The 26145-nt window shown below is 35.1% G+C and overlaps 2 protein-coding genes across 6 annotated transcripts in view; both read left to right on the top strand.

Annotated features, from left to right (window-relative positions):
- LOC137655613 (serine-rich adhesin for platelets-like) overlaps positions 1-26145 on the top strand; it is a 488048-nt gene that overhangs the window by 174084 nt on the left and 287819 nt on the right. The gene's annotated exons all lie outside the window — the stretch shown is intronic.
- Positions 1-26145, top strand: part of LOC137655611 (probable E3 ubiquitin-protein ligase HERC4) — an 82012-nt gene that overhangs the window by 41802 nt on the left and 14065 nt on the right. For 3 of the 4 annotated variants that reach the window (XM_068389516.1, XM_068389515.1, XM_068389514.1), the window contains exons 9-20: positions 1268-1354; positions 6412-6579; positions 10143-10312; positions 11639-11792; positions 12925-13111; positions 14277-14383; positions 14644-14838; positions 17004-17087; positions 20266-20436; positions 21130-21307; positions 22377-22509; positions 24376-24525. In XM_068389516.1, the coding sequence (XP_068245617.1) occupies positions 1268-1354; positions 6412-6579; positions 10143-10312; positions 11639-11792; positions 12925-13111; positions 14277-14383; positions 14644-14838; positions 17004-17087; positions 20266-20436; positions 21130-21307; positions 22377-22509; positions 24376-24525 (1784 nt within the window). The remainder of the gene's footprint in view (positions 1-1267; positions 1355-6411; positions 6580-10142; positions 10313-11638; positions 11793-12924; positions 13112-14276; positions 14384-14643; positions 14839-17003; positions 17088-20265; positions 20437-21129; positions 21308-22376; positions 22510-24375; positions 24526-26145) is intronic. The other variant, XM_068389517.1, reaches the window with a different exon arrangement.

A 26145-nucleotide genomic window follows, 5' to 3' on the forward strand; every position in this document is an offset into this window, starting at 1 on the left:
ATAGTTATTATGTTTACTACTAATTTACAGAGTGTAATCTATACCGCAAAGATGTGTGTCATATTTGGAGTCAACATTTTTGGCTTCCCCTCTTTTCTTGCTATTTTATGTTGACCAATGTCATATAAAGTACACCTTTTTTGTGTATAGTTCTGTTTTGCCTTTTAACCAATAAGTATTTCATTCTACCTTTAACCCATTTTTTAGTATTTTTCACATACTGCCTCGGTTTTCACATTTAGCTATCCATCCAAGTGCTTTCTTATGTTTTCCTTATTTTGAAAGTTATGGCAAAGAGAATTCCTACTACCTCCTTACCATTTTTTTAATATTAACAATAACCTTGCCTATTATTTTTTTTCTAAGTTTCTTTAGGTTTTCATCACAGAAATTACTTCTTTAGTCTTGTGAGAGTTTGCACCACAATCTTCTGTGCTAATGACTTATGTAATAGGAATATTTTATCCTTTAACCCCTTCGCTACTGCTCTGTTGCACTGTAACCTACACCAGCATACCGCTTGAGAACACCCTTCAATCGCCAGGATATCAACGTTCATTTGCAGTTAATAATAATGATAACATGGTAATAATAGAAAAAATATGATATAAGTAACTGTCATCTGAGGTATCTGGCAGGTACTCATACCCTAATTCAGAAGCACTATCATTAACCATGCAGAAAAAATATCTGAAATTCTAATTCACAATGTTTAGGCCTGCTCATAAAACTACAATAATCCCTCACAAATGACTGCTTGAGGAACACTGGCTGAATATTCAAGAAAGCCCTTCCCATACCTCAAATGAAGATGATGTCACGGCGTCCATTAGATATTGCCAGAAATGAATAGTGGTTGGGAGTTTCAGCAACTCTCTGGTAAACAATACCTTGCCTATAACTCCTCCCAATGTATAGAAACTGCTTTGCTTGGTTAAGAACAAAGAATTACTTAGACACATACGTTGCTTCTCTTCCTTACTGTATGGTAAAACACGTGTACGTTTACGAAGCAGTGCTGAAGGGGTTAAAAGATATTTAAACATTTAACCATTAACCTAATATCTGAAATCTACTGATGCATTGAATTGCATTCACAAATTTCTGTTTTATGTCCCACTTTTATTGTTTCTTTGTAGACTGCCTTGGTGAATATGATCTTGATTGTAATGAAGATTATTGATTATTTTGTGTTCTGATACACGTATTTGCGCACTGACCATCATTGTGCAATGCATATGTAACAAGAAGTACACATTTTTGGCAGCTAAGTGGGAATGGTGATGATGTACTTTCATCTGACCAGGTGACTACTCGACAACCCAACCAAACTCTTTTTAGCCAGATGAATGTGGTACGTCTTTCTTTCTTTCGTGCTATGTTAAATACGTAATTGAATTCTTGGGCTTTAACGTTAAACCTTTTTTTATTACAGCAATTTCAGTGAAAATGTATAATTTCAGTTGATTATAAAATTACAGTAGTATTACTAACATGTTAAAAGGATATTTTGGGATGTTTCGTGCTTTTTTTTAGTTTTTTCCTTATCGTAGCATAATAAAGCTTATGGCCCCTTTAATTTTCATTTTATTGTTATTGCTAATTATATCCACTTTCAGATAACTCGTCAATTTACGTAATTTTCCTTCAATTTACGTAACTTTTACTTCAATGTACCTAACAGTTTTATTTGTAATTTTTAGTTTCCATATCTTCTATCCATGCCAATATTTTCATCTAATTGAGTTACTGTATTTTTAACCAGCTAACAACTGTTTTTATTTCTGCTGCCTTTTTTTGTGTTTACCAATGAACTTTTCCCAACCTGACCTGAATACTGTATGTTTTTAAAGTTTTTAATAGACCAAGGTTAGTACTTTAGTACTCTGTAGGGCAGTTAATTCTCTCTATTTAATCCTGAAAACTTTGTAACTATAGTCCATTTCTTTTATCGAGGCAGATTTGGACCGACTCGCAGCGGTGCCCTTTTAGCTCGGAAAAGTTTCCTGATCGCTGATTGGTTAGAATTATCTCGTCCAACCAATCAGCGATCAGGAAACTTTTCCGAGCTAAAAGGGCACCGCTGCGAGTCAGTGCAAATCTGCATCGCTAAAAAAATTGACTATAGGGTGCATTTAATTTTTGCCTAGCCTTGTCTAAACCCCATCCTCCTTTTTATAATTCTATCCTTTGGTTGATATGTCTTTCAACTATCATAGATTGTTTTTCTCTCCTCTTATCTCATGTTTCACTTTCATTTCATGGAAAGCATTACTCTATTATTTTAATTTCGTCAGGTTACTATTGCTGACGTCAATCACTCGATAAGACGTTTGTTATAATGCAAACGTGGCTGATTGATAAGAGACTTCAGCGTCAATAACCAAGCGTTATTGATTTGTTTGGTATGTTAGGGTTTTTGAAAACTTTAACTAAGGCTTTATTATACTCTCACCAAAGCCAGACTGTCCATGTTTTTATTAAGATCTTTTTTGAGAGAAGGGAATTATTAGAACTCCTTATATCTCAAACATTGTGGTGTTTCTATGTGAAGAAGAGATTTGTATTTTTTTTAGTTTTTGTAAGGCTACAAATACTTTTTTGTATAGAGGTTAGATAATATTTTCTTAAAAGATATATATATTTTTAATTTCTTCAGTGCAATCTAATTTACTTCATTATTTTGGTACCATAACAATGATGATTTCCTTAATTTACTGTGTCATATTTTGTAACTCTTTTTACTTTATTATGACCTTGCAATTAAGTCCATTGAAACTAATTGTAGTAATTGCTGAATGCTTAGACCTAAATATAATTTATAAGGTACTGTACCCAATTTGGGAAATTTAAAAAAAGAAAACTCTCTGAGCATCCCAAATATTTTTTTTTTTTATTATTATTATTATTTTTTAATTCATATGTACCATTGTATTCAGAATATAACAGAGGATCTCTTCAAGGCCTTGAAATAGACCTGGTAAATGTTTTTTATTCATGAAAATTTTCTTATCAAGGACTTGACTTTAATTTTTGAAGGATAAATGCCATTGCTTTTATTTGATTGGCTTACAAACCCATTACTGTAGGCCTTTTTACAATAACCTTTATTCACAGATTGTAAATTTAAGATCATCTATTGACTAACTAAGAACACCATGCATGTGTGCCTATAAACTTTTTATTTTGAGATAAAAAAAAACAAAAAAACAAGGTTGTTTATTAAATTTATTATTTGGATAACGTACCTCTCACATTGTTTATATCTTTATCTACCAAGTACAAGCTTTTGATGTTTGACAAAAGAAAAAATCCTCACATAACCCTTTCTTTTGATGTTTGACAAAAGAAAAAATCCTCACATAACCCTTTCTTTTGATGTTTGACAAAAGAAAAAATCCTCACATAACCCTTTCTTTTGATGTTTGACAAAAGAAAAAATCCTCACATAACCCTTTTTTTTGATGTTTGACAAAAGAAAAAATCCTCACATAACCCTTTTTTTTGATGTTTGACAAAAGAAAAAATCCTCACATAACCCTTTCTTTTGATGTTTGACAAAAGAAAAAATCCTCACATAACCCTTTCTTTTGATGTTTGACAAAAGAAAAAATCCTCACATAACCCTTTTTTTTGATGTTTGACAAAAGAAAAAATCCTCACATAACCCTTTCTTTTGGGGATCGCCAGGCTTAGGAACCCCCCCCCTCCAGTCAGGAGGAGATGCCTAAATTGATCCTATGCCAAGTAAACCCCCATCCCCACCTCTTGGTCCCCACAATTTAAAGTAAACAGAGACCCCCAGTCATATACATAACCTCGTTTGAAGTGAGGAGGGAAGATGGCCATCCTGTGACCTATTGGCAAGTATCGAAATAAACACATTGCTTATATCTGCGACATGCGACTTTTCGGTGGTTAATGTTGAAATGCTACAAGCAAGAGTTCTCTTGCTTGAGGATATTAGGAATAAGATCAGATCTGCGGTGGAAACTACTGATAATCTAACTCCTGTTTACAAATCAGAGTCTTCAGTTAATATGTGGACGAAGTTATCTATTCAGCTTGCATTTAGCACAAGTCCAAACTGATGAGTCGTGAACTGGCTAATTTGCTACTTTTTTTTAACCATTTTACCCCCAAGGTAAGGTTAAATTTCGAGCACATTTTGCTATATATTTTTTTTTAAATTGCTCTAACAAGCTTAATTTTTGTCATAGAGAGGTCAAGTTGGTCTCATTCTTTAGGAAAATGCATGAAGTGTCTCATAAAGTTATAAAAAATATGCAAAAACATGTAAATAACAGTCTTTTGCAAGAACGTACCGGTACGTCCTTTGGGGTCGAAAGGGTTAATTAACAATCTGGCTGGCTAATGTTATTGATAATCTATAGTAGTATAGAAATAGTAAAGGAACACTTGAGAACTGTGATGTTCTTCATTGTTTAGACTTGTTTCAAAGCGTAATGATTAGTTAGTTTATAGGCTCTCTGAAAAAAATTATTACTATTTTGGGTCTTTTAGGAAACTTTTTGATTAGAGAGAAACATTTCCCTCCAAGCCTAAATCTAGGCGTCTGATTTCTTAGAAAATGTCTAGTTGCTTTCTGGGACTTGCCTTTTCATGCTAGCTAGTAAGGACAACTAAAATCCTTTTTTTCTTTCTGCTGATAATTATAATAATCAAGAGATTTAACCCTTTTACCCCCAAAGGACGTACTGGTACGTTTCACAAAACTCATCCCTTTACCCCCATGGACGTACCGGTATGTCCTTGCATAAAAATGCTATTTAAATTTTTTTTTGCATATTTTTGATAATTTTTTTGAGAAACTTCAGGCATTTTCCAAGAGAATGAGACCAACCTGACCTCTCTATGCCAAATATTAAGGCTGTTAGAGCAATTTAAAAAAATATACTGCAAAATGTGCTTGGAAAAAAATAACCCCATGGGGGTTAAGGGTTGGAAATTTTCAAATAGCCTGGGGGTAAAAGGGTTAACAATTTTACCGATTTTCAAAAATTCTTTATAAATCTAGAAGTGGAAGAGCAGTAATAAAGCTCAAGATGGTGGATTGTGTTCAGCAGCTTTGACCTTAATTTTGAAAATGGTGAGGCAGCAGGATATTATACATGATTCCTTTAACTGTTAGGTTTCATCTTTAAATGTTCACAGAATGTTTAATTTAGAGGAGACAAGAACTGGAGGTAACTATTTAAATTAACTTTAATGTTGTTGTTTAATTTCCACATGCCTACCTCAAGGATTTTGTGGTTTATTATTATTCAAAGGATGCAGATTAATCAGCCCAATAAGTCAAGCTTGATTCTTAACCCTTTTACCCCCAGGCTATTTGGAAATTTCCAACCCTTAACCCCCAGGGGGTTATTTTTTTCCCAGCACATTTTGCAGTATATTTTTTTTTAAATTGACCTAACAGCCTTAATTTTTGTCATAGAGAGGTCAGGTTGGTCTCATTCTCTTGGAAAATGCCTGAATTTTCTCAAAAAATTATCAAAAATATGAAAAAAAAATTTTTATAGCATTTTTTTTGCAAGGACGTACCGGTACGTCCATGGGGGTAAAGGGATGAGTTTTGTGAAACGTGCCAGTACGTCCTTTGGGGGTAAAAGGGTTAAAGAGCTGTGGTTGTCAGCAATATGCCCTAGAGGTATTTATCAAAATAAATAGAATTTTCATATCTATTATTTTGATGTGTACTTCTAGGTCACCTGATGTCTCTCTCTCCTCTCAACTTCATGTGATTCTGTTTATTAAGGACCAAGAGGTATGGGGAGGGACTCCTTGCCAGGTGTAGGAATTACGTAGGCCTTTCTTCCCTGGATTGGGGATCCTGAAATATAAAAAACCCGCACTTTTATAGATGTAAGCAATGTGTGACGTGTAGATAAGTATCAAAATAATAAATATCAATAGAGTTCAGTTATCCATATATTTTATCCTTCTGGTGTGTCCTCTGTCAGAAGTTAAAGCCTCCTTTTCTCTTCAGTTACCGAAAGCATATATTAAAACTTCTATGTACAGTTGGACGCAGGAGATTCCTGGCACACCTCGCTCCTTTGAAGTGCACTGTCAGACCTTTACTTCGCGGTGGCAGGGCTGAACACGTGAACTCGTTGTGCAGCACGGGTGATCCTGGGTGCACTTCCTCATAGCAAGGTGTACCATGAATTCCTGTGTCCAACTGTACCTTTTTTGGTACTCTTGTTTGATTTTTTTCCTGTTTTTTTTTTTCTCACTTTATCTTTTTTCTGTCTTTCACCACAAACCAGCTTGGAGGAGTCAATGACAGAAGGCCAAGATTTAAAATGTGGATTCATTGGGTATATTATGGGAAGCTTTCTTTGAAAGTTTTCTTCATATAAGTAAATATGCCATATTTGTTTGCAGGGTCATGTGTATGCATTTGGTCAAGGATTATCCGGTCAACTGGGCATCAAGACTCCGTGCAATACAAATTTGCCACAAGTTGTGGTAGGTCCTTGGAGGTCTCCCAGAGGCATGACATTGCTTGAGAAAGATCAAGATGATGATGTTCCTAAAATTTATGTCCAGAAGGTTAGTAACTTTTTTACTCATCTTCTTATCGTGTCCACGCAATGCTCAAATATTTTTTTTTTGTTAAGTTTGTTTCCTCGATTTTACCCACCTTGAAATCATACTGCCATAAGTGATCCTTCAAATGTTGCGTAGAAACTGTCAATATTTTTTTAGGATTTCAGGCTTGGAAAATTATTCTGGATAGCGTCAAAAACTCTGTGAATCTTAGATGGTCCTAGATCTGGGCATTAATGATAAGGGGATACTGTGAACGTATTTTTGTTCGTGGTGTACTAATTTTCGTGGTCTTCGTGGGTGGGCGAATCCACGGAATTACAAATCCAACGAAAATTTTTATACACTGTCAGATTTTGGTATTGAAGTTTGACACATTCGTTTTGTGTTGGTGACCTCCATTTTTTAAACCATTGTGGATTACTAATTATTTTTATTTGTTATTGTGAATATGTTTTATTTTGGTGTGCACTATAATAATTGTTTGAAAGTGATATGCCTGCTAACTATCTCATCTCTATTTAAAGGTTGTTAATTACCACTGAGTAACAACAAAAGCTTTTGAGTAATGTTTTGGCTTGGGATGCTATATTAGAAAAACTTGGGTAGTTCTGTAATTTTCTTTTTTGGCGGCGACATTATAACCATTTGTAGTGATAGGTAATCCCTTAATTATTGTTAATTATCAAAATTTTTAATAAATTAATAAAAGCAATGCATTACAAATGGACACTTTACCATAATTGGGGTTCAACTAATAACCAAAGAGGAAAAGTTTTAAAACGGAAATCCACGAATTTATGAATCCACGAACCAACATTTTTTTATAAAACAACGAAAATTGGTACCCACGAACAAAAATACGTTCACAGTATATGTAGAGTGGTTTCTGGTTTTGGTTGGTGAGCAGCTTAAAAGTCATTATTGAGGCTGTATGATTCTCTGTGTAGATCAGTGTTTGTTTACAGATGTTGAATATATATTTTGGATGTAAAACTAAATTGGTAGAATTGGAAATAGAAAATATTGATTTTACAATTCTTGCAGGTTCATTTAAAACTTCACCTGTCGAAAGAATTTACATGGATACTAACAAATTGCCACTTTATTTGCAAAGGGATGAATTAGGTTTGTAGTGTATTTATAGCAATAAATCTGCCCCTAATTGTTTAGAAATAATCATTGAAATCTCGAGAGGTTTGGGAATCAGAAAAATATATCATGCTGGGGACATTTCTCAAAATTTATATATCAGCGTCAGAAGTACCATCTCATTGGTAAATCCATCTCTGATAGTTTAGATGTTGATGAAGATGTTCCCATTGATTATCTGTTTTTCATTAGATTAAGTTTATTTTTCTTTCAATGAATTGATTGTTTTACATGTGTGAATGAATGAATGGCGAGCGATTGTGACGCAGTTCCGGTAAGCCCTGCTGCTGCCTCCGATGCCTTAGATGACCGCGGAGGTAGCAGCAGTAGGGAATCAGCATTATGAAGCTTCATCTGTGGTGGATAATGTACCAGCTGAACTCAGTTGAGTCCCTTGTTAGGCTGGGAGGAACGTAGAAAGTAGAGGTCCCCTTTTTTGTTTTTGTTTCATTTGTTGATGTCGGGTATCCCCCAAAATTGGGGGAAGTGCCTTGGTATATGTATGTATGTACATGTGTGAATTGAATGCGGGGTTTTGAAAATATCTTTTATGTTTTTAATTTGTAATAACTTGAGTATTTAACACAGCTGACTGACCTAATTAGTCCTAGTGCCTGGCCTTTGGCCTGGTCGAATTCTTATTATCCAAAGCAGTGGAAGCAAAATGAGTATATCTTTGTTGTATATGGCAAAAACCTTAAAAGGATAAATGGATGGGAATAGGAAAGTAGGTGTCCTGGAGATCTGATCTCCAAAAATGATCTCTTTTAGGATTTTGCAGTCTCCACAATGTTTATAATGCTTATAGTAGGATAAAATCACTTGGAGTTCTTCCCTTAGACATATTCTACAACTTTTACGATGCTTCCTGAAGGATAAAATCACAGGCTTACAACATCAGTCAGGATTTTAAAATTATACGTGCGATGGTTTTTTAAATAGTCTTGACACGATAATACTAAAACATTTTAGTATAAATACAATGGCTGCCGAATAATTGGCATCATTTATCCACTTTTTTCTGAAAAGTGTTGGGGGCAGTTAAGGGAGTAGTAAAAAATAGAGGGTTGGGCATGAATGTAAAAAGAGTTCTATATGAGAAAGTGATTGTACCAACTGTGATGTATGGATCGGAGTTGTGGGGAATTAAAGTGACGGAGAGACAGAAATTGAATGTGTTTGAGATGAAGTGTCTAAGGAGTATGGCTGGTGTATCTCGAGTAGATAGGGTTAGCAACGAAGTGGTGAGAGTGAGAACGGGTGTAAGAAATGAGTTAGCAGCTAGAGTGGATATGAATGTGTTGAGATGGTTTGGCCATGTTGAGAGAATGGAAAATGGCTGTCTGCTAAAGAAGGTGATGAATGCAAGAGTTGATGGGAGAAGTACAAGAGGAAGGCCAAGGTTTGGGTGGATGGATGGAGTGAAGAAAGCTCTGGGTGATAGGAGGATAGATGTGAGAGAGGCGAGAGAGCGTGCTAGAAATAGGAATGAATGGCGAGTGATTGTGACGCAGTTCCGGTAGGCCCTGCTGCTGCCTCCGATGCCTTAGATGACCGCGGAGGTAGCAGCAGTAGGGGATTCAGCATTATGAAGCTTCATCTGTGGTGGATAATGTGGGAGGGTGGGCTGTGGCACCCTAGCAGTACCAGCTGAACTTGGTTGAGTCCCTTGTTAGGCTGGAGGAACGTAGAGAGTAGAGGTCCCCTTTTTTGTTTTGTTTCATTGTTGATGTCGGCTACCCCCCAAAATTGGGGGAAGTGCCTTTGGTCTTATCTTATTCAAGGAAATTATTTTATAGTTGAAGAAAAAATAATCAAATATATCCATGTCAAGTTTTTAAACTGTGTGAAGACTTAGGTTTTGTAACTTGTGGACATTTACCCTCGTTCAATTAGTTCATTATGCATGTTGCATAAGATTTTTCATAACTCTGACCATCCTTTACATTCAGATCTCCCTGGACAATTCTATCCTGTTTGTAATACTAGGCAAGCAGTTAATTCTAATAGCCAGGCCTTCTCCATCATGAGGCTCAATACTACGCAGTACTCTAGAAGTTTTATTCCAGCTGTTACCAAGTTGTGGAATGATCTTCCTAATCGGGTAGTTGAATCAGTAGAACTTCAAAAGTTCAAATTTGGAGCAAATGCTTTTTTGTTGACCAGGCGGACATGAGTCTTTTTATAGTTTATATATGACATATTTGTTTTTGACGTTGTTGCCTTTTTTAGAATGATTTATTGTTAATTTGTTCTCTTCATTTATTTATTTCCTTATTTCCTTTCCTCACTGGGCTATTTTTCCCTATTGGGGCCCCTGGGCTTATAGCATCTTGCTTTTATAACTAGGGTTGTAGCTTGGATAGTAATAATAATAATAATAATAATATCACAATTGATTCCTTGCATTTCAGATTTATGCTGGTGGAGATTCCAGTTTAGCTACTGTGTCTAAGGAATCTGGGAGGGCTGTCGATTTTTGTGAAAAGATACCCGCTGAGCAGCCGTTTCACGTTGATCAGTCCCAGATTGATAGAATGTTAGCTCTAGGAGCTGAAGACATGATTGATGATGATCTGTTTACGTAAGTAATGATCAGATTAACCAATTTATAATGGATTTCAGAAGAGGATTAGCTAATGATTATTTAAATTATGATTTTTTTAAAGAAATTAGGAAGGGTAGTTACACCCATTTTTATCAATATATGTACAGTACTCAAAATTTTCTTTGGTGTAATGTAATCTGCATCCAGCTTTGGATAAGCTTGAGTCACTAAGCCTTTAGTAATGAAAGACAGCATTTTTGGACTAGGTATTGTAGAACTTCACAAAGCCAATTAGAAACACTACTAATGGCATTGTTTTATTCAACTTAATCAGCAACAAATGAAATATACTTCTCATGTGTGGTATGTTGAGTGAAACGCACTCTTCACAGAGGTTATTTAAATGATATCGCCCAGACACGATATAAAAAGTCAATAATATCCCAGAAACAATTCCAGTGCACACTCCAAGCAATAATTGCAAAGAAAACCAGGGTGAGGCCTCTGAGTGGTATGTTGAGTGAAACGCATTCTTCACAACGGATATTTAAATCATATTATCGCCCCGACACGATAAAAAACATAAACGATATCTCCGGAAGAATTCCAGTACAGTATACACTCCAAGCAGTAATTGCTAAGAAAACTGGGGCAAGGTATCTTAATGTGTTGTAATAAGCTGATAATCAGGGGAACTTTTGATTACAACTGATACAACTAAGAAATTAGAGGATATTGCACTGAAATATAAAACAAAGTATGTATGTGTAATATACATATACATTTATAAACCTATAACCAAATGAATCATAGGGAGATGGAGTGTGAATGTCAAGTCATAACAGGATGTGTAAGACCAAGCTAAATCATTGCATAGGTAAACATTTTGTATGTAATGTCAACACAATACAAGCATCTCGTGAGAAACAGTTGACCTCTTGGTCTCTGCATGGAACCAGATGGCTTCCGGTAGTAATCTTGTGTAATCATATTTGTAATAAATGCTGAGATAACTCATACAACGTTATCACCAAAACCTATATTTTTGTTAGTTCTATTAATCTTGTCATACGGAATGGTCATCCGACCAAACCATCCATACTCCAGTGATGGAGCTACTAATAAACTGTTTTAAAGTTAACTTAACTAGACTTATTCAGAAGAAGTAACCTATGAAGTCCAACAAATCTATATCACATTGAAGAGACATGAGATAGAACACTAATGTGTGTTTATAACAGTACCACACCAACATATGTAGGTATAGATATTTGTGTTGAATATGTATCTTTGTAAAGGGAAACTCTGTAGTATTGTACAGTACAGTATTATCATTTTACAATTTAAACTTTTTCCTACTAGGTATATGGAAACAGCTTTTGGATCACTGTCATGTTGGAATGCATCATTTTTAGACAAGAAATCTAAGAAGCACAGTCATGGCTTGGATTACAGACTTGCTGAAGATTATATGGCAAAACTTGGGCGCCTGCCAAGAGAATCCGTTTCTGAAGTGGTAAGTTATAGCAATTCATCTTAAGTTTAATTAGTTTCATAACCCTTTTACCCCCAGGCTATTTGGAAATTTCCAACCCTTAACCCCCAGGGGGTTATTTTTTTCTCAGCACATTTTGCAGTATATATTTTTTAAATTGCTCTAATAGCCTTAATTTTTGTCATAGAGAGGTCAGGTTGGTCTCATTCTCTTGGAAAATGCCTGAATTTTCTCAAAAAATTATCAAAAATATGCATTTTTTTGCAAGGACGTACCGGTACGTCCCAGGGGGTAAAGGGATGGCTTTTGTGAAACGTACCAGTATGTTCTTTTGGGGGTAAAAGGGTTAACAGATATATTACTCAAAGTTGTGCACCTGTATCGTAAAGGCATCTAGATGTCTTTCATGGTCCACTACCAACAAAATTGTGGGAAATAATTATTTTTTTGTAAATGTCTCATTGTAGACATCTGTGTTATTGCAGTGAGTATTGCCTCTACGCTTGCTTGTCATCACATCTCATAGGTTATTAAAGAGATTCTGATAGATTTATTACAACTCACAAATGTTTTTTTTTTTTGAAAGAATGTTTGAAAAATAAATGTTACCTTTGTAATGCCATTCATTATTATCTCTTAGAAGGTTAAGAACTTGCGTTTGAAGGTGTTATTCTTATTTATTGTAGAATTTGACGTATGTTTAGTTGCATGTAATGTGAAGACCTTCAGATTCCCTTCAGTTAACCCTTTTACCCCCAAAGGACGTACTGGTACGTTTCACAAAAGCCATCCCTTTACCCCCATGGACGTACCCGTACGTCCTTGCAAAAAAATGCTATAAAATGTTTTTTTTTCATATTTTTGATAATTTTTTGAGAAAATTCAGGCATTTTCCAAGAGAATGAGACCAACCTGACCTCTCTATGACGAAAATTAAGGCTGTTAAAGCAATTTAAAAAAAATATACTGCAAAATTTGCTGGGGGAAAAAATAACCCCCTGGGGGTTAAGGGTTGGAAATTTCCAAATAGCCTGGGGGTAAAAGGGTTAATAACTGACAGGTATTGATGAAGCATAAAGTTTTGTCATTTCATTTGCTGCCATAAGCTGCATACTTTCAATATTTGCATTCTACTGATGTCTTGAAATGACAGGTACAAAATGGGATTTTTCAAGCCGTAAAGCAGCTACCGTCGAAACCAAAATGTTTCGACTGTCTTCGAAGCTATATAGTCCTGCCTCTCTTCCAAAACTTCTCTGATGCACGGAACATGTATACGTTGCAGATGCCATTTGCGGAATCGTTACTTAGCCTCGAAATTCATATGTCAAGCATGCTTAGTGAGTACTACTTTTGCAGTATTTTCTGTCTGTTTGTTAGAAATTATACTTACATAGCTAAAGGAAATTTAATAGCTACACAATTGATTATCTTATAATTTTGAATTCACAAACTTGGTAGCTTTAAAAATCTTTTGCTCATCCACCATGATTTTTCTGTCTAAATTATTGAACATTAGATTGTACTGTAATTGTAATGCACTTTATTTTGAGGATAAATTTGGCCCTCAACATACATAATTAAAATTTGGTGAAAATAATCAATGACTTATAAGAAAATACAGAAGTGCTTCTTAAATTGTTATCTTTAGGCACCAACAATTGATATAAGCTTATTCAAATTTTCTTCTGCACAATTTCTTTGTCTCATTGACGTAAAAGACATACCCCTATTACTTCGAACAAGGGAGCTATCATTTCAAATTCGCTCTAATATGCAACAAACTCAATTGTTTCTACCAGGAACATAAGTATTATATGCATCAGGATAATATTTTATAGTTTTTTTATTTTTTATTTATTTATTTATTTTTTTTTTTTTTTGTTCGTTCGTTCGACTGAAGCCCTTCATTCTTTAGAATGAATAGCACATGAATTTCATGTAGTTTCATTGAGGCACTAAAGGTTTGAATCATTGACTTGCATATAGATACAATAGTAGAAAAATTGTTTCAATTGGAAAATATATTTACTTTAGGCAAGGGTTGAATCTCTTGATTTTTTTTTTGAAATTCAGAAATAGCAGATTATCAGTACAAACATTTTCATCACTATCATCATCTACACCTATTGATATAAAGGGCCTCGGTTAGATTTTGCCCGTCGTCTCTGTTTTGACGTTGTTACTTTTTTTTTAGAATGATTTATTGTTAATTTGTTCTCTTCATTTATTTATTTCCTTATTTCCTTTCCTCACTGGGCTATTTTTCCCTGTTGGAGCCCCTGGGCTTATAGCATCTTGCTTTTCCAACTGGGGTTGTAGCTTGGATAGTAATAATAATAATAATAATATATCAATACTTCTCCATTCATCATCATCTACTTCATGCTTCATAGTCCTTAGCCATGTAGGCCTGGGTCTTCCAGCTTTTCTAGTGCCTTGTGGAGCCCATAAACATTTTAGCTCGGCTTTTTTGTACGTTGAATCTTGATAACATTTTTCCAGATATTTGGATGATGACTCTCCCCCGCGATTACATGCTGCGTCTTTTAGCTATATATAAAAACGTTGTTGTACAAGTAATCAAGGAAGAAAAGCATACTTTCACAGAGGTAAGTTTATAAATGAGTTTTGAAAAGAAATATGTTCTTATTTCTGGAATATTTTTTTCTCTTTGGTAAAATATTTTATTTTTCCATGTTTCCTTTCTTCACTGGGCCATTTTCCCTGTTGGGGCCCCTGGGCTTATAGCATCCTGCTTTTTCAACTAGGGTTGTAGCTTAGCATTTGATGATGATAATAATAATAATAATAATAATAATAATAATGATTCCAAGCCTCTAATTTATTTTATTTTTCATATCATCTAAAGTTGGACAGAAGGGTTTTACAGTCATCCTTAAAAGTCCTAGGGCTTCTTCACCAAGAGAACTTGAAGAAGGGATCAAAAGCTGCCAGAATACCATACGAAGAATTTTACATACCTGAAATCGCCGAGAAGATAGACATACGAAGGGACTATCTTAATTGGATTAGCAGCAAAGCCAGACCATTTGCCAAGATTGATGTAAGTAAATGATCTTCAAATTACAGTAGATGATCTGGTATGGGTTACTTGATGGGAGATATGGATAGAAAAATGGATACCATTGGAGGTATTTTAAAATATATGAATTTTGAAAATTTTATCTCTTTCACCCCCAAAGGACATAGCGGTACGTTCTTGCAAAACACTGTTAATTACATGTTTTTACATATTTTTGATAATATCATGAGAAACTACAGGCATTTTCCAAAAGAATGAGACCAACCTGAACTCTTTAGGACAAAAATTAAGCCTGTTAGAGCAATTTAAAAAAAATATATAGCAAAATGTGCTCGAAATTTAACCTTGTGGTGGGGGTAAAAGGGTTAAAATTGTTAGGGGTATAGTTTAGAAGGTGTGATTGTGCCTCTTGTTCTTCAGAATTTGACTGATTTATCCTTTAAGTAACTTTTTAAAGTTATAGAAGTACAAGACCAGTAAATACAATAGTATACGAGTTTACTCAACTCGTTCTGGTGTTTTGTGTCCCTGCTACCAACCAATTGTTAGGCCCTAAGTAGCAATCAAGAGTATGGTGTTAAGATAATTATAAGAATTTTGTAATATCTTTTGCTAGAAATTGTGTTACAGGAATGTTCTTTTGACCTTACTTTCTTACGTACATACATATACCAAGGCACTTCCCCCTAATTTTGGGGGTTAGCCGACATCAAACAAATAAAATAAAGGGGACCTTTCCTCTCTACGTTCCTCCCAGCCTGATAAGTGACTCAACCGAGTTTGGCAGGTACTGCTTGGGTGCCACAGCCCACTCTCCCCTGTTATCCACCACAGATGAAGCTTCATAACGCTGAATCCCCTACTGCTGCTACCTCCACGGTCATCCAAGGCGACCGGAGGAAGCAGCATGGCCTACCAGAACTGCGTCACAATCGCTCGCCATTCATTCCTATTTCTAGCATGCTCTCTTGCCTCTCTCACATCTGTCCTCCTATCACCCAGAGCTTTCTTCACTCCATCCATCCACCCAAACCTTGGTCTTCCTTACTTTCTTACTAATGTTATTTGTGTTTCATGTAAATACTACTAAGGAGTATGGCTGGTGTATCTCGAGTAGATAGGGTTACGAACGAAGTAGTGAGGGTGAGAACGGGTGTAAGAAATTTGTTAGCAGCTAGAGTGGATATGAATGTGTTGAGGTGGTTGGGCCATGTTGAGAGAATGGAAAATGGCTGTCTGCTAAAGAGGGTGATGAATACTAGAGTTGATGGGGGAAGTACAAGAGGAAGGCCAAGGTTCAGGTGGATGGATGGAGTAAGGAAGCTCTGGGTGATAGGAGGATGATGTGAGAGAGGCAAGAGAACGTGCTAGAAATAGGAATGAATGGCGAGCGATTGTGACGCAGCTCCGGGAGGTCCTGCTGCTTCCTCCTGTGCCTTGGATGACCGCAGAGGTAGCAGCAGTAGGGGATTCAGCGTTATGAAGCTTCATCTGGGGTTGGATAACGGGGGAGGGTGGGCTGTGGCACCCTAGCAGTACCAGCCAAACTCGGTTGAGTCCCTTGTCAGGTTGGGAGGAACGTAGAGAGGAGAGGTCCCCTTTTTTGTTTCATTTGTTTGATGTCGGCTACCCCCCAAAATTGGGGGAAGTGCCTTGGTATATGTATGTATGGTATGTATGTATGTAAATACTGTTAGCTAGTATCCAACTGCCAAGTTCCGTTGTTTAGATAGTGTTATTCAGCGGCTCAAATTCCTTCGTTTAGATGGTAAGGATATATAGAGTAGTGAAGTAGCAAAGATAATACTCCTTGTTCAAATGTGATATAAAAAAGTCCTAAACTTATAAACTGGAATTGGTTACAAGAAGCTGTTTGTAAGTAGAATTTTGTTAAAGTTTGCCCTAGGGTAGGCTTAACCTGAATTCCAAGCCTATGATTTCCAGCAACAAAAGTCGGCAAATAGTCGAGTTTCGTACAAAATAGATATGAGGTTATTACAAGTGTAGTTTTGCTTACTATATTAAATTCTGAAATTTTTCATCAATTTAAGAGGTCAGTTCCAATATTGGTGTCATGTCTGAGATTTGGCCTTAACGAATTCTAAGTTTCAATTTGTTTTGCTTATTATTTTGTGATAATTTATGCTCTTGATGTAATTTCTTCTACATGTCCAATTTTGTTTCAGACTATGATACAGTTCTGTGAATATCCGTTCCTCTTTGACGCACAGGCCAAAACGATTCTGCTTCGTTGTGATGCCACTCGGCAGGTACGTTTAATTTCTAATCAGTACAGTGCCCTTTTATATGCATTAATCTTATTTTTTGTACTAGATTATTACCTTCAAAAAATGACTACATAAGGGGGTCGACAAAGGTGGTGGAAATATCAAAGAAAGTGCAGGAAGGGAGGCTGAGATGGTATGGACACCTGATGAGGAGAGATGAGGACCACGTTGGGAGACATACTATGGAGATGGAGGTTCAGGGAAGAAGAAGAAGAGGGAGGCCAAGAAAGAGATGGAGGGACTGTGTGAGAGGAGACTTACAGGAGAAGGGGATTGATGAGGCAGAAGCGCAGGATAGAAAAAGATGGAAAAGGCTCATCCGCAACAACGACCCCATATAAATATGGGAACCAGCTGGGAAGAAGAAGAAGATTATTACCTTCAATTTTGTCACCCCTGAATATTTACTATTTCTATGTTAATGATGTTCTTGATATTTTAAAAGGAAAATTTTAACCTTGAGCATTTTGTTGCTATTGTTGATTAATTGGCTCCAGCCATAAGATTTACCATAGAAAGGAGCAAAATAACATTGCCCTGTTTTTAGATGTTTTGATTGTTGAACAAGTCAATGAATTTAAATGTTCCATTTTAATAAAGATGACCAATGACTTCTATGTGCATTGTATTCAGGTCTAGTCTAAAAATATAGTACTATACATAACCCTTTTACCCCCAATGGACGTACTGGTACGTTTCACAAAACTCACCCCTTTACCTCCATGGACGTACTGGTACGTCCTTGCAAAAAACTGCTATTTACATTTTTTTTTTTTGCATATTTTTGATAACTTTATGAGAAACTTCAGGCATTTTCCAAAAGAATAAGACCAACCTGACCTCTCTATGACGAAAATTAAGGCTGTTAGAGCAATTTGAAAAATATATATTGCAAAATGTGCTTGAAAGAAAAAAATGCCTGGGGGTTAAGGGTTGGAAAGTACCAAATAGCCTGGGGGTAAAAGGGTTAACCTTCGTGCACTAAGAATATGCAGCCCTTAGTACATAGAAGACGAGTTAAGCAAAATTTTATATTAATTGTTCATTACCTCTCTTGTAGATACTTTATTTGCTTATTTCCTTTCCTTACTGGGCTATCTTTCCCTGTTGGAGCCCTAGGCTTGTAGTATCATGCTTTTCCAACTAGGGTTGTAGCTTAACTAGTAATAATCGTAATAATAATATATGTCTAGTGTTTTTATTTCAAATATTTTTAAAAAGGCTGAGTATTTTTTCATTAATGATTGCTTCATTTATGAAAAAAGGCTTAGTATTTTTTCATTAATGATGGCTTCATTTATGAAAAAAGGCTTAGTATTTTTTCATTAATGATGGCTTCATTTATGAAAAAAGGCTTAGTATTTTTCCATTAATGATTGCTTCATTTATGAAAAAAGGCTTAGTATTTTTCCATTAATGATGGCTTCATTTATGAAAAAAGGCTTAGTATTTTTCCATTAATGATGGCTTCATTTATGAAAAAAGGCTTAGTATTTTTTCATTAATGATGGCTTCATTTATGAAAAAAGGCTTAGTATTTTTACATTAATGATTGCTTCATGTATGAAAAAAGGCTCAGTATTTTTTTCATTAATGATTGCTTCATTTATGAAAAAAGGCTCAGTATTTTTTTCATTAATGATGGCTTCATTTATGAAAAAAGGCTCAGTATTTTTTTCATTAATGATGGCTTCATTTATGAAAAAAGGCTTAGTATTTTTTCATTAATGATGGCTTCATTTATGAAAAAAGGCTTAGTATTTTTTCATTAATGATGGCTTCATTTATGAAAAAAGGCTTAGTATTTTTCCATTAATGATGGCTTCATTTATGAAAAAAGGCTTAGTATTTTTTCATTAATGATGGCTTCATTTATGAAAAAAGGCTTAGTATTTTTTCATTAATGATGGCTTCATTTATGAAAAAAGGCTTAGTATTTTTCCATTAATGATGGCTTCATTTATGAAAAAAGGCTTAGTATTTTTTCATTAATGATGGCTTCATGTATGAAAAAAGGCTTAGTATTTTTTCATTAATGATTGCTTCATGTATGAAAAAAGGCTTAGTATTTTTTCATTAATGATGGCTTCATGTATGAAAAAAGGCTTAGTATTTTTTCATTAATGATGGCTTCATGTATGAAAAAAGGCTTAGTATTTTTTCATTAATGATGGCTTCATTTATGAAAAAAGGCTTAGTATTTTTTCATTAATGATGGCTTCATTTATGAAAAAAGGCTTAGTATTTTTTCATTAATGATGGCTTCATTTATGAAAAAAGGCTTAGTATTTTTTCATTAATGATGGCTTCATGTATGAAAAAAGGCTTAGTATTTTTACATTAATGATGGCTTCATGTATGAAAAAAGGTTTAGAATTTTTTCATTAATGATTGCTTCATTTATGAAAAAAGGCTTAGTATTTTTTCATTAATGATTGCTTCATTTATGAAAAAAGGCTTAGTATTTTTTCATTAATGATTGCTTCATTTATGAAAAAAGGCTTAGTATTTTTTCATTAATGATTGCTTCATTTATGAAAAAAGGCTTAGTATTTTTTCATTAATGATTGCTTCATTTATGAAAAAAGGCTTAGTATTTTTTCATTAATGATTGCTTCATTTATGAAAAAAGGCTTAGTATTTTTTCATTAATGATTGCTTCATTTATGAAAAAAGGCTTAGTATTTTTTCATTAATGAGTGCTTCATTTATGAAAAAAGGCTCAGTATTTTTTCATTAATGATTGCTTCATTTATGAAAAAAGGCTAAGTATTTTTTCATTAATGATTGCTTCATTTATGAAAAAAGGCTCAGTAATTTTTCATTGATGATTGCTTCATTTATGAAAAAAGGCTTAGTATTTTTCCATTAATGATTGCTTCATTTATGAAAAAAGGCTTAGTATTTTTTCATTAATGATTGCTTCATTTATGAAAAAAGGCTTAGTATTTTTTCATTAATGATTGCTTCATATATGAAAAAAGTCTTAGTATTTTTTCATTAATGATTGCTTCATTTATGAAAACAGGCTTAGTATTTTTTCATTAATGATTGCTTCATATATGAAAAAAGTCTTAGTATTTTTTCATTAATATTTGCTTCATTTATGAATCTATGGAATCAGAGGTTCTTCAAGTGAAAGTATTTCTCTCTCTCGCAGATGCAAGGTGCCATACAGGAAGCAGTTTTTAACAGTAATCCCATGCTTTGGTTGTTGGACCCTGGGCAAGTACAGTTTCTGAATCTAAACATACACCGTAATAACATTGTGGAGGATACAATCAGTCAGCTGCTCCATCATGGAGTTACAGAATTTAAGAGGCCATTGAAGGTAAGTATTATAAGGACAGTACTTCATATTGAACTAATATTTTGTTGACCAAATGTTTTAATTCATTCATTTGGAAATATAGATGCTTGAGCTTTTAATTGAGACAAAGGATGCTATTTGCCATCTATTAACCCTTTTACCTCCAAAGGACGTACTGGTACGTTTCACAAAAGCCATCCCTTTACCCCCATGGACGTACCAGTACGTCCTTGCAAAAAAATGCTATAAAAATTAGTTTTTTATATTTTTTGATAATTTTTTGAGAAAATTCAGGCATTTTCCAAGAGAATGACACCAACCTGACCTCTCTATGACAAAAATTAAGGCTGTTAGAGCAATTTAAAAAAAATATACTGCAAAATGTGCTGGGAAAAAAATAACCCCCTGGGGGTTAAGGGTTGGAAATTTCCAAATACCCCGGGGGGTAAAAGGGTTAAGGGCCTAGTGGTCATTGTGAAAAGTTACTGATAAATAATAGAGGTAAATAGTCTTATAAATGATAGAATTTTCCACGTATTCCATCCTGATGGTGTATGTTGTGTAGAGAAGGGCTTAGCATTGTAAAGTCTAGTTCTTTTTTATTTTCTCTAATTTCTTATTTCAGAAAGTCCTCTAAATATCTCCATTTTGAAATATTCTTACGTATATTTTTATCTTAAATAATAATTATAATTATCTCTTTGTTTTTCTCAGGTACATTTTATCGGTGAGGAAGCAGAGGATGCTGGAGGTGTGCGCAAGGAATTTTTCCTCCTACTTCTCAGGGAAATTCTCAATCCTGATTTTGGGATGTTTACGCAATATCCTGAAACAAATACCATATGGTTCAAGGAAGACACTCTTGAGCAGGCTTCTACTTATGCTCTTATTGGTGAGACTTGCCATTTTAAACAACATGAATGGAAAGACAGGACTTTTGTGTATATCATATAACGTTTTATCTCTCAATCACCCCCCCCCCCTTTGTATTTCATTTTCAATTCTGTTATTCAAACTTTTTTACTCTTCATTTCAGTCAGTCTTTTGCCTTTGAAAAAATCTGTTCAAGTCTTATCGTTCCTTTCCTTTCATTTTGAATAATTGTGTTTTCTTGTATTTTAGACCTGTGCTAAAAGATATTTGTGTGGATGCTTGCCAAAGGATTGTAGCTTAGCTAGTAATGATAACAAATAATAATAGTTTTCCTGACAGTATGATATTGATGTCAAATCTCATAAGTTTAATAGAAGCTATAGTGCTTCTTTGGGGGACCTGAACTGATTCTGTAATTTGTCATAACATCTTAGTATGTAAGTAATTGCTATTTAGAACATATTTTTCCTCCTTTTCTCTCTTCTCTCACAAAAGGAAGCTCCCATTGCAAAATAAGTTTTTTTATCTGAAGGATTATTCATATTCATAATGATAGACCCAAGAAGAAAGTACCCAAGCATTACATAAATATAATAGATTCAAGGGGTAGCTTTTTATAGAAACCTCTTCTTCTTGGCCTTCAGCTTTTCCATTTTGATTTAGCTTCTAGTAACCAAATCGGTAATATTAAAACTATATATAGAAAGCTCTGGGTGATAGGAGGATAGATGTGAGAGAGGCAAGAGAGCGTGCTAGAAATAGGAATGAATGGCGAGCGATTGTGACGCAGTTCCGGTAGGCCCTGCTGCTGCCTCCGATGCCTTAGATGACCGTGGAGGTAGCAGCAGTAGGGGATTCAGCATTATGAAGCTTCATGTGTGGTGGATAATGTGGGAGGGTGGGCTGTGTCACCCTAGCAGTACCAGCTGAACTCGGTTGAGTCCCTTGTTAGGTTGGGAGGAACGTAGAGAGGAGAGATCCCCTTTTTGTTTTGTTTCATTTGTTGATGTTGGCTACCCCCCAAAATTGGGGGAAGTGCCTTGGTATATGTATGTATGTATATATATATATATTTTTTTTATTTTCAGGTATTGTATGTGGCCTTGCTATATACAACTTCACCATTATAAACTTGCCTTTTCCATTAATACTGTACAAAAAGCTATTAGGAGAATCTTCAGTTCTGGATGATCTGTCGGATTTGGATCCATGCCTTTCCAGGTAAAGTGATTTTTATGTATTTTATGTTCTATAATTGTATCCCAAGTGTCATTGGATATCAATGGTTTTCTCCTTGTAACTGCGTGTACCAACTGACTGATATATGTTCTTAATTATTATTATTATTAAATGCTGAACTCGGTTGAGTCCCTTATCAGGCTGGGAGGAACGTAGAGAGTAGAGGTCCCCTTTTTTGTTTTTGTTTCATTTGTTGATGTCGGCTACCCCCTAAAATTGGGGGAAGTGCGTTGGTATATGTATGTATGTATGTATTAAATGCTAAGCTACAACCCAAGTTGGAAAAGCACGATGCTATAAGCCCAGGGGCCCCACCAGGGAAAATAGCCCAGTGAGGAAAGGAAATAAGGAAAAATAAAATATTTTAAGAATAGTAACAATATTAGAATAAATATTTCCTATTTAAACAATAAAAACTTCAACAAAACTAGAGGAAGAGAAATTATAGTCCATTTCTTTTATCGAGGCAGATTTGCACCGACTCGCAGCGGTGCCCTTTTAGCTCGGAAAATTTTCCTGATCGCTGATTGGTTAAAATTATCTCGTCCAACCAATTAGCGATCAGGAAACTTTTCCGAGCTAAAAGGGCACCGCTGCGAGTCGGTGCAAATCTGCATCGCTAAAAGAAATTGACTATAAATAGAAAAGTGGGCCCGAGTGTCCCCTCCAGCAAGAAAACTCTGACCCAAGACAGTGGAAGACCATGGTACAGAGGCTAGGGCACTACCCAGGAATAGACAACAATGGTTTGATTTTGGAGTGTCCTTCTCCTAAAAGAGCTACTTACCACAGGTAAAGAGTCTCTTCTACCATTACTAAGATGAAAGTAGCCACTGAACAATTACAGTGCAGTGCTTAACCCCGGGAATGAAGAAGAATTCTTGGTCATGCTAGTGTTTTCAGGTGTATGGAGGCCCTTTGCATCAATAGGCATAGGAGATGATGATGATATTCCATAAATATATAAAATAATTTATAATCAGAGCATGAGAAATCCAAACACAAATTTGTAAGAGTATAGGAAAACAAAATCCTAAAGAGAATTTTATAACTTGGAACTAAAAGGGAAGAAGGATATTGAATTTTGCAATCTGAGGATTACTAGTTCTTGCCATATGACAGGTTTTGTGTGCAAGAACAAGGTACAGTACACCAATTTATCTGCCTCTATTTTAGCTTGAGCTCTTCTTTGATGGAATTTCATGGGTGCACTGGTTATTAGCCTAAATATAATTAATTAAAGTCAATTCTAGTAGATGTTATATCTGGGAATTCTGTACAGTGCATGATTAAGCGGGTGGTAGTTTGTAGCGCTACGGCCAAGCGTCCTAATTTGCTTATTATCGCCCCGACTGTCATCTTGTATAGAATAAAAACGTTTGGAAATGGTCTACGGATCTTAAATATGTTGTGTAAGGGGGAGTCCGGGGGGGGGGGGGGGGGCAGCCCCCCTGGGTAAGGAAACGTCTTTTAGCATAGGTTAGGTGGGTTTTTTAAGTTAGCTTCTCCCGTCGTACTCGTAGGTAAGGAAACTGTTGTGTAAGGGGGGGGGGGGGGGGGTCAGGGGGGGGCGAAGCCCCCCTGGTAGGATATGGCTTTTAGCATAGGTTAGGTGGGTTTTTTAAATTAGCTTCTCCCGCCAAAATCGTTTTTAGAACGACGGCCACAGTTCAGAATATTCCCGTTTTCTACGGGATCTGGCCGTCACCCTACAAAGGCTCCGATTAAGCTTTGTAAAAGTAATATATTAGTGCTGAATATTTTTCTTTTTATATAATTGGGTTTTCTACAAGATTGTTTTGTACCAGATTTTGAAAAATAAATGACCGCGTGCTCTCCACATTTCAGAAGTCTTCATGAATTACTGGATTATGATAAGGATGACGCAGAAGATGTATTTTGCTTGAATTTTACAGTAACACACGATTTCTTCGGAGAAACTAAAGTCATCCCCTTGAAGCCAGATGGAGAAAACATAAATGTTACTTCTCAAAATAAGTAAGTTTGTATTCTGAGCAGTTATGTTATACTAGTTCTTATATTAACCTGGTAAACCATAGCATTATTTTATGAATATTTGTTTCTTTTAGATACTTCTCCTCCTGAGAAACTAACTGTATGAGGTAGCAGGTTTTCTCATAATATGATAAAAAGAAAGGTATTCTTTACACAGGCAACCTATAGTATCGGTTTCACTCTTTCTTTATTTTTCATTTTGCAAAGTCTTGTAGTAAAAGTGCCGGCTGTACTACATGAAATCATTCAAATTAAAAATAAATAGGAGTTTCATATTTGTTTCCATGTTCTCTTTAGTATGTTTACTGGCTGCAAAGAAACAAAAATTTTGTATACAGTAGGGTCCCGAATTATGCGAGAATTTGGTCGATTAATGACCTCGTGTAAATGGAAAATCGCGAATTTCGAAACACACAACTAACAGAAATAATTCCATTGCGGCCATGGCAACCAGCAATTTGCCTATTCAAATGTGTTTACTACCCATTTCCAATACTTTCTTTGTACTATACTGTATTTCTTTATAATATCAAATTGTTCTTGTAAATAAATAAAACATTTAATATACTTTAAAGTTCTAATGACTTGAAAAATGGTTAAAATTACAACCAGGATAGGTGTAAACACCATATATTTCCCGTTATAACACAACCCAAAATACATACAAATTTTAATGTTTGTCATATCTATTGTATAATACAACTGGTGAATAGCAAAACCATCACTCTATAGACTAGCTTGTTGTATGATTGAAAATCCAGAATTATCAAAATAAAGGCGATTTTATTATTATTATTATTATTATTATTACTATCCAAGCTACAACCCTAGTTGGAAAAGCAAGATGCTATAAGCCCAGGGGCTCCAACAGGGAAAAATAGCTCAGTGAGGAAAGGAAATAAGGAAATAAATAAATGAAGAGAACAAATTAACAATAAATCATTCTTAAATAAGAAACAACGTCAAAACAGACATGTCATATAATAAACTATCAACAACATCAAAAACAAATATGTCATAAATAAACTATAAAAAGACTATGTCTGCCTGGTCAACAAAAAAGCATTTGCTCCAACTTTGAACTTTTGAAGTTCTACTGATTCAACCACCCGATTAGGAAGATCATTCCACAACTTGGTCACAGATGGAATAAAACTTCTAGAGTACTGCGTAGTATTGAGCCTCGTGATGGAGAAGGCCTGGCTATTAGAATTAACTGCCTGCCTAGTATTACGAACAGGATAGAATTGTCCAGGGAGATCTGAATGTAAAGGATGGTCAGAGTTGTGAAAAATCTTATGCAACATACATAATGAACTAATTGAACGACGGTGCCAGAGATTAATATCTAGATCAGGAATAAGAAATTTAATAGACCGTAAGTTTCTGTCCAACAAATTAAGATGAGAATCAGCAGCTGAAGACCAGACAGGAGAACAATACTCAAAACAAGGTAGAATGAAAGAATTAAAACACTTCTTCAGAATAGATTGATCACCGAAAATCTTGAAAGACTTTCTCAATAAGCCTATTTTTTGTGAAATTGAAGAAGACACAGACCTTATATGTTTCTCAAAAGTAAATTTACTGTCGAGAATCACA

This window comes from Palaemon carinicauda, chromosome 16 (genome assembly GCF_036898095.1).
Source record: "Palaemon carinicauda isolate YSFRI2023 chromosome 16, ASM3689809v2, whole genome shotgun sequence".
In the NCBI taxonomy this organism is placed as follows: Eukaryota; Metazoa; Arthropoda; class Malacostraca; order Decapoda; family Palaemonidae; genus Palaemon; species Palaemon carinicauda.